The 15160-nt window shown below is 45.0% G+C and overlaps 1 protein-coding gene across 3 annotated transcripts in view; it reads left to right on the top strand.

Moving 5' to 3' along the window:
• UNC13D (unc-13 homolog D) overlaps positions 1-15160 on the top strand; it is a 235702-nt gene that overhangs the window by 39933 nt on the left and 180609 nt on the right. Inside the window, exon 3 of one of the 3 annotated variants that reach the window (XM_073608143.1) lies at positions 6429-6571. The exons of 1 other annotated variant lie outside the window; for it this stretch is intronic. Coding sequence is in view for 1 of the 2 variants with exons in the window: in XM_073608140.1 (XP_073464241.1) it covers positions 10407-10463 (57 nt within the window). In the remaining variant the exon portion in view is untranslated. Of the gene's footprint in view, positions 1-6428; positions 6572-10095; positions 10464-15160 lie in introns of those variants that run through there. One more of the 3 variants, XM_073608140.1, reaches the window with a different exon arrangement.

The following is a 15160-nucleotide window of genomic DNA, read 5'->3' as shown; positions in this document are numbered from 1 at the left end:
TGTGGCGCTTCCCATAGTGCACTATGTCCGGCGCCCGAACACAGTGCACTTAAGGACTTTTTTTTGTGACTGCCTGGGGGCGGGGGCCTATTCCCTATACAAGTTTTATCCCCTCAATAAAAATACTAAATCAAGCACTAAACTGTTTCTTGGCTCTGGGAGCCTGTATAGATTTAGTGTGCCTGGCTGTGCAGGGTGGGGGATCCCACTACACTGGCTTAAATGGAGGTGGTGGTGGGCCCTATCGGGGCCTGGGCTGCTACCTCAGGGTACAGCCTTATGGTCGATTCCACATGTGATCTAGGAAACTGGATGTAAAGGAGTGCCCAGTATCCAGTAAATGTGGGTTTTAAAAAAACACTTTGTTTAGGGTAGCAAAAAATGAAATCAAGCCAACACTTTTCGGGGAAAACAGAGACTCCCCCTTCTTCAGGGCTATTCAAAAGGTTAAAGGGTACACACAAACAAATATATAAAAGGTACAAATATGTAAAAATAAAAGATTGCAGCTAAAAGTATCATTTACATAGCTGTATGGAAAAAAAAATTGTATAAAACTCAATTCCCATAAAAAAAACCTGTTAGCACTGTATGGAAAGAATATATATACACGTCTACATGTAATGATCGGATAGTATGAATAGGCATCAATACTGAAACATATTGGTAGGTGAAATATATCACTCTGATATCAATATGTCTGGTCAGTATCCTGTCCACTTCTCTCTACCTCTTCCAATCATCCTCCCCTCCTTTGTCCTCCCCACACCAGTATCACTCCCACGTTCCAAGCCACTTACTCCTCTCTCCCATCCAGCAACAAGTGCAGATGCCACTGGATCACACCAGTGAAGCCTTTCCATGGGTGACCTGAACATTTCCTACCTGTTGTATTACTTACTGACAGATACTCAACCACGACCCCCCAAAACCCCTCCCCTACACACACTCTGCAAATAACATAAAAATAGTGGGTGTGGTCAGTCAAATTTCACGAACAGTAGGAGGGTCTTAAAGGGGCATTAAATACCAGGATTGCATTACATACAGAGTGCAGAGTTCAGGGGGGTTACACACAGAGTGCAGTGCTGTCACTTGTAAACACAGAAACCAGACTTCTATGTTTACAAGTGATTGTGGTGAGCAGGCACCAAAGGGTCCTAAACCAGAAGTGGTGGAACTGAGTTCCACTTGAAAAAAGCCCTGCAGATAGTATATTTTCATGCATCTTGGCCATATTTATATGACAGGAGGAATTCTATCTATGTTACCATCCTTCTTCCTATCATACCTAGTTCTGTTGATTGTAATCCTGTAACCTTCCACCTTTCTTGCTGTTTTTTGTATATTTGAAACCACAAATAAAGGCTTTATTAAAAAAAAATTAAAAAACAACAAAAAAAAAAAAAACAGAGAGGATAACTGTATCCAAATCTAGCTGGATACTGACCCATCTCTTCTCAGAAGGATCCATGTTGCATGAAACTACTTTGCATCAAAGTTTCCTCTATATATAAGGTCACCACCTTGTGACCACAAGATGGTGCTTCTCTAGGGACTACCCACTGCTTTTGCATCACATGGAATTCAGGAGTCTGTAGATGTGACTCTTCTATAGACAGGTGCTGGCTAAATTGCCTATGTTATCAGAGCACACTCTACAGCATCTGCCACAGTGAGGCTGTTCCCTCTAGTGCTCAGCCTGGGATCTGCCACATCCTGAATGCAGAGTGAGTGAGAACTTACAGAAGAGCAGATGATCTTGGGACATGTAGTCCAAAGAGGTCAAATCTACACTGGGGACTGATCGTTGTGAACTACAAGTTCCAGCCAGCTGGAGGGAGAGAACAGAATGCTGGGAGAGGTGATAAATACCTTGTGTTGTGGAGGAGTCGGTCTCTTGGGACCACGGCCTTCAGCTGGGAGCAGTCAGGGAGAGAGCTGGTGCTGTGGCCTAGGCAGCAAGGGAGAGCCTCCGGTGGGTGAGTGTGGACGCATCCATTATTGGGAGAGTCCGGTCGGTCTGGTGACATTTAGGAGGTTACTCTAATCACCTGCATCACAGATCCAGCTGAGCTACGGCACTGAGGGTGTGCTGCTGCGCACAGTTCATCGAGCAGAGCATCAGCAAGAGCCTGCTGCAGGATCTTCACGCCATTATTTTGAGCCTGGTATCGCCCAGACTGGTGAGTAAAGCCCATCATCTTTACACCCAAAGACACTGCATGCAGACACCTTTACTTTGCCTTTCTCACTAAAGCCCTATAAGGAGACATTTACAACCACTATTACACTGTTTGGATGTCATTACCCAAAGATTACATTGGGCCCTTTTTACTTGAGCTAGCTGAAGATACAAGACACCTGCATCAAGAGGACTCCTTTGCCCCCCCACAAAATGGCCATTTTACCAGCCCCTATTACCAAGGAACTCTTTTCTTAGAGACCAGGGTCATATACTTTGTGTACTGCTTATTGCAGTGTTGAGTATCTGTGTTTAATGGGGTTGTGGCGTCAGGAGGCAAAAGGGAGTAGTCTGACATAAAACGGTAATATTTACTCCTGAGCCCTGCGCTATGTACCATTTCCTAATGGATATACAGCTGTCACATGACCCAGCTCTTTCCCAGCCTGTCTGCAGGGAAACATAAGTAAGAGGAGTTCTAGTCCTCTGATGCTGGTCACATGTTCAAAAAAAAAAAGGCTGTGCACTCATTACATTACTTACTCCTGAACTCTGTGCTCTGTGCAATATTTACTCCTGAGCGCTGTACACTGTGCATTACTTACTCCCGAGCTCCACACTCTGTGCATTACTGCATTACTTACTCCCGAGCTCTGCAATCTGTGCATTACTTACTACTGAGCTCTGCAATCTGTGCATTACTTACTCCTGAATTCTTTGCTTTGATCAACATTTATTTCTGAGTTCTGCACTCTGTGCATTACTTACTCCTGAGCTCTGCACTCTGTGCATTACTTACTCCTGAGCTCTGCACTCTGTGCATTACTTACTCTCGAGCTCCACACTCTGTGCATTACTACATTACTTACTCCTGAGCTCTGCAATCTGTGCATTACTTACTCCTGAGCTCTGCAATCTGTGCATTACTTACTCCTGAATTCTGTGCTTTGATCAATATTTATTTCTGAGTTCTGCACTATGTGCATTACTTACTGCTAAGCTCTGCACTCTGTGCATTACTTACTCCTGAGCTCTGCACTCTGTGCAATATTTATTCCTTAGCTCTGCACTCTGTGCATTACTTACTCCTGAATTCTGTGCACTGTGCAATATTTATTCCTTAGCTCTGCACTCTGTGCATTACTCACTCCTGAATTATGTGCACTGTGCAATATTTATTCCTGAGCTCTGCACTCTGTGCATTACTTACTCCTGAGCTCTGCACTCTGTGCATTACTTACTCCTGAACTCCTGAAATGTACCATTTCCTAATGGATATACAGCTGTCACATGACCCAGCTCTTTCCCAGCCTGTCTGCAGGGAAACATAAGTAGGAGGAGTTCTAGTCCTCTTCTGCTGGTCACATGTTCAAAAAAAAAGCCTTTGGAGTATAGAGTAAAAATAAATAATAATATAAATAAACTGTTTTAAATATTCATACAAATATATATTTGAAATCAAATCTTTATTATGTTTTGGCAATAACATGGTGCGGATGAGTTTCTGCCAGTCACAGGCTGTGTCACGCCCCTCCAGCCTGTGTCTTAGAATAAGAGGAAGATGAAGCCTCCATGAATCTACATGTAATATCTCATCCCCATTGTGTTTGGCTGGTTAGTGGTGGCCATGGAGAAGGAGGGAGGGAGTGGGCTATCATTTCCCACTGTGTATACATCCACATGTGGGACTCTATATTCACATAGCCTGCTCAGACGTGATAGGGAGGAAATGCTCAGCATAGAAACTCTCTGAAAACTGAGCATATGCAGAGTTGCCACCACAGCTGCAAAATCCCTAGCTGAATTGGGGATATGAACAGAAGGTGGAGATAGAAAGCAGCAGGATCAACCAGGTATTTTACAGAATACACAAAATGAATCTCATAGTGATTAAGTGAGTATGAACAGCATGTAATACACCATTTATTAAAAGCTTTTTATGATGTGGGTTTAGTAACACTTTAATCCTAAGCTTTGTGCTCTGTACATTATTTACTCCTGAGCTCTGCAATCAGTGCCTTACTTACTCTTGAGCTCTGCTCTCTGTGCATCATTTACTCCTGAGCTCTGCACTCTGTGAGTCACTTACCCCTGAGCTCTGTGTTCTGTGCATTACTTACTCCTGAGCTCTGTAGTCAGTGCATTACATACTCCTGAGCTCTGCACTCTGCGAGTCACTTACCCCTGAGCTCTGTGTTCTGTGCATTACTTACTCCTGAGCTCTGTAGTCAGTGCATTACATACTCCTGAGCTCTGCACTCTGTGAGTCACTTACCCCTGAGCTCTGTGTTCTGTGCATTACTTACTCCTGAGCTCTGTAGTCAGTGCATTACATACTCCTGAGCTCTGCACTCTGTGAGCCACTTACCCCTGAGCTCTGGGTTCTGTGCATTACTCCTGAGCTCTGTAGTCAGTGCATTACATACTCATGAGCTCTGCACTCTGTGAGTCCATTACTACTGACCTCTGTGTTCTGTGCATTACTTACTCCTGGGTTCTGTACTCAGTGCATTAAATTACTCCTGAGCTGTACACTCTGTTATTTGCTCTGGGCTCTTTGTTTTACTTATTCCTGAGCTCTGAACCCTGCACCACTTACTCCTGAGCTCTGCACACTCTGCTTTACTTACTCCTGAGCTCTGTGCAATATCTATACCTGAGCTTTTCATTCTGTGCATTACTTATATCTGAGCTCTGCACTGTTTGTTATTTACTCCTGAGCTCTGCACTTTGTGTTTTATTTACTCCTGTGCTCTGTGCGTTACTTACTCCCGAACTCTGTGCATTATCTATACCTGAGCTTTACGATCTGTGCATTACTTTTATCTGAGCTGTGCTCTGTTTGTTATTTACTCCTGAGCTCTGCGCTCATGTGTAATCCCCTACCCTAGGCTGGTTAAATTTAGTTTTTGGCTCTGCTGTATGCAGCTGAGCAGCAATGTATTTTTTTGGTCTGGTCAGGTCAGTCCCAAAGCCTGGTGATTGACTGCTCCTGCAAGCCTCTGGTAGGAGGTTCAATCTTTGGGCTATGGGAGAGGGTGCCCAAAGGGTGTGGCTGGGGAGAAGATAAATGTTTGGGACTGAGGGTCTGTTCAGAGCTTTCTCTCCTGTGGCCTCTGCCCCTGGGAGGCAGCCTGTGTGTTATGGAAGAACTGTTAGGTCTCAGCTTGTGCTGGGCTGTGGACCATGTATGAACCTGGACTTAAAGAATCTTGCTGGAAGACACTGTCTGTGAAGCTCAGCGAGTGTTGCAGGGAGGTTGAATATGAGCTGTCTGTGGACATAGTGAGTAGGACCTTGCCTAGAGCTCCAGGAGTGTTTGTGTTTTGAGGGATAGGTGCCAGAGGCTGCTACAAAGACCGTGATTGCTCTTACAGTGTCTCAGACTAGTTGGCTGTTCCCTCCACCTCCAGCAATACTTAAAGTGATTGTAAAGTCTAGTTTAAAAAAATAAATAAAATAACAAATATGTCATACTTACCTCCTCTGTGCAGTTGGTTTTGTACAGAGCAGCCTGGATCCTCCTCTTCTCTGGTCCCTCTTTGCTGCTCCTGGTCCCTCCCTCCTGTCGAGTGCCCCCTCAGCTAGCAGCTCCCTATGGGGGCACTGGAGCCGAGTCCCAGCTCTGTGTGTCCATTCAGACATGGAGCCCAGAACCGGCTCACTCTCTCCCCTGATTGGCTAACTGACTTTGATTGACAGCCGCGGGAGCCAGTTGCGCCACTGCTGTGTCTCAGCCAATCAGTAGGAGTGCCCCGGATGGCTAAGACACTGGAGAGAGATGGGGCTCTGGTAAGTAATTAGGGGGTGCTGGAGAGGCTGCTACACACAAAAGGATTTTTTTATCTTAATGCATAGAATGCATTAAGATAAAAACCCTTCTGCCTTTACAAGGCTGCTACTGAAGGACTTTGCTTGAGATCTGTCCTCTAATGCCTGCATGTGTTTTGGAGTATCTTGCACTCTCATCCCTCTACCTGTCTGTCTTCAAGTACTGCAATAAGTCTTCAAAAAGACACCTCTAGACTAAGCCTGAGTTTTGTTTGTGTATGCTGGGGCTGGTTCCTGGTCTGGGAGCCTCTGGACAAGTAAGGGACACCTGTGTTATTTCCAGCAGTCTCTTCGGGGGGTAAGTGCTACATTTGAAGCTTGTGTATTTTCTCCAGATCTGTGCAGTAATCTAATGTAAGTGAGAGCTTCCTATAATAAAGACTGGTCACTATTGTTCTCTTTTCTTGTGCAGGATGACTGGTCCTGTCTCCGCCCCTCCCGCAGTTTTCTGTAGGCAGCCTGTAGTGGGTGGGGCCTGTTAGGTCCCTCCCACAGCTCTGCTCTCTACACATGCTATGTAAAGCACAGTGATGATGACACTACTACTTTTACAAGGTAACATCTGGTTTGCAAAAGCATTTAGTGCACACAAAGTGAATTTATATATTTTGCTATATATCCTATTAGGGATTTATTTAACCACTGGACCTCCGGAATATTTACTCCCCTTCCTGACCAGGCCATTTTTTTTGCGATATGGCATTGCATTACTTTAACGCTGTACCCAAATAAAATGTCCTTTTTTTTCCCACATAGGAGCGATTTTTTGCGCTATAAACAAAAAAAGACCAACAATTTTGAAAAAAAAACTATATTGTTTTACTTTCTTAGTATTATATATTATTATATTTGTGGTAAAAAAATCCCAAAAGTTGTAGCGTCTACAAACTATGGGATATTTTTAAGTATTTATTTGTTTACTAGCAATGGTGGCAATAGGGATTTATAGCGGGACTGCGATATTGCGGCAGACAGTCGGACACTGACACTTTTGACACTTTTTAGGGACTAGTGACACTAATACAGTGATCAGTGCTAAAAATATGCACTGTCACTGTACTAACGACACTGGCTGGGAAGGAGTTACCATCAGGGGTGATCAATGGGTTAGAGTAGAACTATAACTTTTTTTTTTTTTGGATAGAGCAAGGGAAGATTATAACCCCTGTCCAATTTTTTTTCACCAACTGTGTCCCATTGCGGAGATTTCCTTCACTTCCTGTCCCATCCCATAGCCAAACAGGAAGTGGGAGGAAATCCCTGCAAATGGAATTCCTTGGGCACCCCCAGGTCACCAGAACTAGTGTCCATATTTAAAGATTTCCCCTCTATTACTTTACTGGCGACAACCCAAAACTTGGGATTTTCTTTTACTTCCACTTTCAATAATAATAGTAAACAGGACAGAGAGAGAGGGTGAATCTCCTTAATAGGGGATCAGACAGCAAGGTGAGGTGCTTTTACTAGGGGAAGACATGGATCCATGTTCCTGCTTTGCAAAGACACAGGATTCGTGCCTTTCCTCCTGTCAGAATGGCGATCTGCCTTGTTTACATAGGCAGACTGCCTTTCTGGCTCTCTGCCTAACGATCAGAGGGTGCCGGCAGACATTAAGTCCGGGGTACCAGCGGATCAGCTTCTGCTGTGTGTAATCACAGTGGGAGTGGGCCGCCAGTGGCGCGCACGCTAAGGTTGCCACCTGTCCGGGATTCACCCAGACAGTTCGGGTTTGGAATCATGTGTCTGGGTTTCAAACTGCCTGAAACTCGGAAACATTATTCAGACTGGACTCTGGCCTCCCAGCAGGGTTGCTGGCTGCAGTTGTCTAAGCTGAGAGTGTTTGTTACACTTTCTTTCACACTGCCCAAAGCCAGCGCTAACAGTTCACCCCACACACAGATGGGAGAGGAGAGAGGGCTCGATCTGCTCCTCTTCCTCCCGCCCCTACCCCTCTGTGTCTGCCCACACTCCAATCCCCAGCGCTGTGCCTCAGAAAAGGGAAGTGAGGGATGGAAATTTGAAGTCCAGCAGTCTCAGATACATCTGGATGAGAGGTGCTGACTGCCAAGGGGTGAGTGAGCTCACCATCCATCCCTGTTTGTGACTGAAGTCTCCCCCCCTTCTCTCTCATTCCTGAGTACACTAAGGTAAATCAGGGTTCTCAGAGCACCCCTTATATCACAGTTCCCCTTTACACCGGAGGCCACAGTGTTCCCCCTTACATCAGAGTCCTCACCATGCATCAGAGTACTCAGTGTTCCCCCTTAAATCAGGGTTCCCAGAGCATCCCTTATGTTAGAGTCCCCAGAGTTCTCCCTTACATTAGAGTCTGCAGAGTCCCGCCTTACAGTGAAAGGGAGCTCTGGAGATTCAGATGTAAAAGGGGAACTCTGCAGATTCAGATGTAAAAGGGGAAATCTGTGGATTCAGATGTAAAAGGGGAACTCTGCGGATTCAGATGTAAAAGGGGAACTCTGCGGATTCAGATGTAAAAGGGGAACTCTGTGGACTCAGATGTAAAGGGGAACTCTGTGGACTCAGATGTAAAAGGGGAACTCTGTGGACTCAGATGTAAATGGGGAACTCTGCAGATTCAGATGTAAAGGGGGAACTCTGCGGATTCAGATGTAAAAGGGGAACTCTGTGGACTCAGATGTAAAAGGGGAACTCTGTGGACTCAGATGTAAATGGGGAACTCTGCAGATTCAGATGTAAAAGGGGGACTCTGCGGATTCAGATGTAAATGGGGAACTCTGCAGATTCAGATGTAAAAGGGGAACTCTGCGGATTCAGATGTAAAAGGGGAACTCTGTGGATTCAGATGTAAAAGGGGAACTCTGCGGATTCAGATGTAAAAGGGGAACTCTGTGGATTCAGATGTAAAAGGGGAACTCTGTGGACTCTGATGTAAAGGGGAACTCTGCGGATTCAGATGTAAAAGGGGAACTCTGTGGACTCAGATGTAAAGGGGAACTCTGTGGACTCAGATGTAAAAGGGGAACTCTGTGGACTCAGATGTAAATGGGGAACTCTGCAGATTCAGATGTAAAGGGGGAACTCTGCGGATTCAGATGTAAAAGGGGAACTCTGTGGACTCAGATGTAAAAGGGGAACTCTGTGGACTCAGATGTAAATGGGGAACTCTGCAGATTCAGATGTAAAAGGGGGACTCTGCGGATTCAGATGTAAATGGGGAACTCTGCAGATTCAGATGTAAAAGGGGAACTCTGCGGATTCAGATGTAAAAGGGGAACTCTGTGGATTCAGATGTAAAAGGGGAACTCTGCAGCTTCAGATGTAAAAGGGGAACTCTGTGGATTCAGATGTAAAAGGGGAACTCTGTGGACTCTGATGTAAAGGGGGAACTCTGCAGCTTCAGATGTAAAAGGGGAACTCTGTGAATTCAGATGTAAAAGGGGAACTCTGTGGATTCAGATGTAAAAGGGGAACTCTGTGGATTCAGATGTAAAAGGGGAACTCTGTGGATTCAGATGTAAAAGGGGAACTCTGTGGATTCAGATGTAAAAGGGGAACTCTGTGGACTCAGATGTAAAGGGGGAACTCTGCGGCTTCAGATGTAAAGGGGGAACTCTGTAGACTCAGATGTAAAGGGTGAACTCTTGTGATTAACTTCATATTATTAGAAATGTAATTTAATTGCAAAATATATGTATAGTTTATACTATAAAAAAAATTTCTGTGCGCCGCTAAAGTGTTTGGGTTTGACTTGAAGAAAAGGTGGCAACCCTAGTGCACACACGCCCCCTACCCAGAAGTGTCGAATCACCTACTAGGTACGTGATCTGGCACAGCAGAGCCACCTTCCCACCGTATATATAAGTTATAGGATCGGCAACTAGTTAAATGATTTCTGCCTGGAGTTCAGCTTTAAACCTCTGCGGTCTCGATCTTGAAGTTATATTTCAAACGTAATAATTTTTACATAATAAAATGGCCCGTGGCTTCTATATGATTCCCATGGGTTGACCATCAGGGGTTAAACCATTAGAAGGACCTTCCCCCACTATCTATATGCAGGCCCTGAACCTCCTACACTGGCTCACTTCCTCACAGCAGATAAATTTGTGGTTTCCTCTGTGAAACTGTAAAAGATGAGAGACATCAGAGGAGAGCGGACCATGTGAGCTGCCAGTAACTTGGCTGTTGTTTTAGTATGTAATCTCCAAGGTACAAGTAGTTGAGGAACAAGTCAAACAGCTGAAGGACGGCAAATATTTCTATTGGCTAGAAATTCCGAGGTGTGATGCTAAGATACCAGTGATGAGTAATGTCATGAAGATAATGGAAAGTAGGGTGGAAAGTAAAGTCAGCAATGTACTAAGGAAACATCTGTAAAGTGACAAGCCTGTAGGACAATTCTTGAGACACTATGGACCCTACTGAGAAGAAAGGTGACATGCCACCTCCGAGAAATGAGGACTTGGAGGTATGTAGTCCTTTTCATATTTTTTTTTTTTCTGTTCTCTTTGCTTACTTTTTAACTCTAAAATTGTTCCAGTTTTACCTTTTTACTTTTACCAACTGCGATGCTTTAGAATTACACTTGCCTTGTACCATACGTGTCTCTTTATAATCAACCAGTGGTCATATTTAAAGTGTAAGTCCACCAAAAACTTCTTTTTTTTTCACTTGGCCACACACAGATCAAAATTTCCATCCATCTAGGGCCACCTTTAGGTTCACACCGCCGCCACTTGGGATCCAACTTGTGAGACCTCAAGTTGACATGTGAAATCCCATTTTATTCAATGAGAGCGGTCTTAACCACTTGACCTCCGGAAGATTTACCCCCCTTCCTGACCAGGCCATTTTTTGCGATACGGCACTGCGTTACTTTAACTGACAATTGCGCAGTCGTATGATAAAATGTATGTCCTTTTTTTTCCCCACAAATGGAGCTTTCTTTTAGTGATATTTGATCACCTCTGCGGTTGTTTTTCGCTATAAAGAAAAAACGACAGACAATTTTGAAGAAAAAACTATATTTGCTATAAAACATATCCAAGAAAAAGATGTAAAAAAATCGAATTTCTTCATAAATTTAGGCCAATATGTATTCTGCTACATGTTATTGGTAAAAAAAAAAAATCGTAATAAGCATATTATGGGATATTTTCATTTATTTTTATTTGACTTTTTTTTTGTTTTTTTTAGTACTGGCAGCGACTTATAGCAGGACAATATCGCGGACACTAACTAACACTTTTGACACTTTTTGGGGACCAGTGATACTAATACAGTGATCAGTGCTAAAAAATATGCATTTTTACTGTACTAATGACACTGGCTGTGAAGGGGTTAATATCAGGGGTGATCAGAGGGTTATAGTAGAACTATAGGCAAAACTTTTTTTTTCTTTTCATGGCTAGAGCAAAGGAACGAATTAACATCAGGGGCGATCAAGGGGCTAACTGTGTGGCTAAGATGTATTTTACTACACTGTGGGGGGTGCTTTTACTGGTAGAAGACATGGAATGTTTTCAGGGACACAAATTTCATCCCTCCCCTCCTGTCAGAACGGTGATCCACCTTGTTTACATAGGCAGATCACTGTTCAGCCTCTCTGCCTGATCATCGTCGGGTGCCGGCAGACATTGAGTACGTGGTACCTGTTGATAGGCTCCCGCTGTGTATAACGCATGGACGCCCCCTAACCAGAAGAGTCGAATCACGTATACACTATATTGTCAAAAGTATTGGGACGCCTGCCTTTACCTGCACATGAACTTTAATGGTATCCCAGTCTTAGTCCGTAGGGTTCAATATTGAGTTGGCCCACCCTTTGCAGCTATAACAGTCTCAACTCTTCTGGGAAGGCTGTCCACAAGGTTTAGGAGTGTGTCTATGGGAATGTTTGACCATTCTTCCAGAAGCGCATTTGTGAGGTCAGGCACTGATGTTGGACGAGAAGGCCTGGTCACAGTCTCCACTCTAATTCATCCCAAAGGTGTTCTTTGGGGTTGAGGTCAGGTCTCTGTGCAGGTCAGTCAAGTTCCGCCACCCCAAACTCGCTCATCCATGTCTTTATGGACCTTGCTCTGTGCACTGGTGCGCAGTCATGTTGGAACAGGAAGGGGCCATCCCCAAACTGTTCCCACAAAGTTGGGAGCATGAAATTGTCCAAAATATCTTGGTATGCTGACGCCTTAAGAGTTCTCGTCACTGGAACTAAGGGGCCAAGCCCAACCCCTGAAAAACAACCCCACACCATAATCCTCCCTCCACCAGATGATTTGGACCAGTTCACAAAGCAAGATCCTTCTAAACAAACGGCAAGTTTACTGTCCTCCAGATATTAGAGGGTCCGGACTGTGGCCAGGGGGAGTAGATAATACCTCAGGCTTGGTGGCGAGTGGGAGTAAAAAAGATACACAGCACCCCTGTGGTTAAGAGGAGAAGGAATAGTGGTATTAATGGGAGGAGTAGTGCCCCATCATCGGTATTAGTGGGAGGAATATTGCCCCATTGTTGATGTCAGTGGGAAGAATAGTGCCCCATTGTTGGTGTCAGTGGGAGGAATAGTGCCTCATTGTTGGTGTCAGTGGGAGGAATAGTGCCCCATTGTTGGTGTCAGTGGGAGGAATAGTGCCCCATTGTTGGTGTCAGTGGGAGGAATATTGCCCCATTGTTGGTGTCAGTGGGAGGAATATTGCCCCATTGTTGGTGTCAGTGGGAAGAATAGTGCCCCATTGTTGGTGTTAGTGGAAGGAAGAATAGTGCCCCATTGTTGGTGTCAGTGGGAGGAATAGTGCCCCATTGTTGGTGTCAGTGGGAGGAATAGTGCCCCATTGTTGGTGTCAGTGGGAGGAATATTGCCCCATTGTTGGTGTCAGTGGGAGAAATAGTGCCCCATTGTTGGTGTCAGTGGGAGGAATAGTGCCCCATTGTTGATGTCAGTAGGAGGAATAGTGCCTCATTGTTGGTGTCAGTGGGAGGAATAGTGCCCCATTGTTGGTGTCAGTGGGAGGAATATTGCCCCATTGTTGGTGTCAGTGGGAGGAATATTGCCCCATCGTTGGTGTCAGTGGGAGGAATAGTACCCCATTGTTGGTGTCAGTGGGAGGAATATTGCCCCATTGTTGGTGTCAGTGGGAAGAATAGTGCCCCATTGTTGGTGTTAGTGGAAGGAAGAATAGTGCCCCATTGTTGGTGTCAGTGGGAGGAATAGTGCCCCACTGTTGGTGTTAGTGTAAGGAAGAATAGTGCCCCATTGGTGTCAGTGGGAGGAATAGTGCCCCATTGTTGGTGTCAGTGAGAGGAATAGTGCCCCATTGTTGGTGTCAGTGGGAGGAATATTGCCCCATTGTTGGTGTCAGTGGGAAGAATATTGCCCCATTGTTGGTGTCAGTGGGAGAAATAGTGCCACATTGTTGGTATCAGTGGGAGGAATAGTGCCCCATTGTTGGTGTCAGTGGGAGGAATAGTGCCCCATTGCTGGTGTCAGTGGGAGGAATAGTGCCCCATTGTTGGTGTCAGTGAGAGGAATAGTGCCCCATTGTTGGTGTCAGTGGGAGGAAGAATAGTGCCCCATTGTTGGTGTCAGTGGGAGGAAGAATAGTGCCCCATTGTTGGTGTCAGTGGGAGGAAGAATAGTGCCCCATTGTTGGTGTAAGGGAGAAGTAGTACCCCAAGGGGCGTATAAAGGCAAACAAAGGGCCGCTGCTGTTTGGAGACCACTGACCTGGGGGGACAACCATGGTTCCCTCTACAGATACAGTGCAGGAATGATGTAACCACCCAGGGACAGGAAGTGTGGTATTTGCAGGATAACTAGGTAAAAATAAATGTGAAAAAACAAATGCAGCCACCCCACTGAGGACGGGTAAACTGAAATCTGGCCGAAGAACCCCTTTAAGCCCAAAAGTAAACATATATTATACTGCAGCTTACCAATTCTTAGGCCTCATGCACACTGTGCGTTTTTACAGCTGCTGTTTTTGGCTTCAGACATATTTTTTTCTGCAAGCAGTAAACTCCCAGCATGTTATCCTATGTGTCCATGCACACATAGGCTGTTATCAGCGTTTTCTGGCTTTAAAAACCCCCCAGAACTAGTGGGTTTTGAGAGGTGTTTTTCAGATGTAAAAATGCTCTAACACTGATAAAAGCATAAGAACGCGGCTATTCGGCGTTTATCAGCGTTTTTAAACCATAAGCTTTTGTGGGAGTATACTTTTTCTAAAAAAAAAAAAACAGCTATAGCTAAAAAACACTGAATAGCACTATTGCAAAAACGCTGCAAAACTCCTTCTACATCTAACGCTACTGCTGTTTTTATAACATCCAGTGTGCATGAGGCCTTAGAGGTGATGGCTGCATTCGGTTTTTTTTTTATAGGCTTTCTTTCCCTTATTTTCACCTGGTGTCTGTGGTTTTTCAAAAGAACAAGCTGTTGCAGATATAGCAATTAGAGGGATGAGTCAATCCATTTAACACTGACAGGGGTGCTTACAATGATCAGCTTTTACTTATTTATGTAAAACCTTTATCCCAAAAGGAAAATAAAAAAACAGATTGCTGTAACTGCTTATAACGTGTTAGCTGGAGTTTGACTTCAGTTTGTTAGTATATTTAAATCTACTAGTGCTTCTAACATTCCCCTCCACCCAGATTCACAATGCTGCTGCCCGCTGTGCCTCCTGTGCTCATTCATTCAGAGGGGAGGCACTCTAATACAGGAGGTGTGTTACTGGCCAGATCACCAGGTGAAAACAGAAGGAAAAAAGCCTAAAAAAAAAAAGAAAACGAATGCAGCCACCACATCTGAGGATTGCTAAGCTGCAATATAATACTTTGGGGACGGATATCGTTGTTATGGCAGTAGCTAGCCGCCATAACCCCGGTATCCCCGTGTTCGGCCGGCGGTCCGGTACAAGATAAAAGTGGTCTCTGTGGCGGATTCACCGCAAAATCACTTTTATCTGTGTCGGGAGAGGGCCCCCCCCCCTCCCACTGCGATCCGGTGCCCTCCGCCGCTTACCGGAGGAGGTGATCACGTCTGTCTCCTTCCTAGGTATGGGGACGAGTGAGGGGAAGATGGCCCCCACCCGTCTCCATGCCATAGCAGGGCAGATGGGACGTCAAAACGTCACTTCCGCCCGTACGCCTTAAAGGCACGTTTTT

This window comes from Aquarana catesbeiana, linkage group LG12, assembly GCF_042186555.1.
Source record: "Aquarana catesbeiana isolate 2022-GZ linkage group LG12, ASM4218655v1, whole genome shotgun sequence".
In the NCBI taxonomy this organism is placed as follows: domain Eukaryota; kingdom Metazoa; phylum Chordata; class Amphibia; order Anura; family Ranidae; genus Aquarana; species Aquarana catesbeiana.
This window is presented reverse-complemented; position numbering and strand designations above follow the sequence as displayed.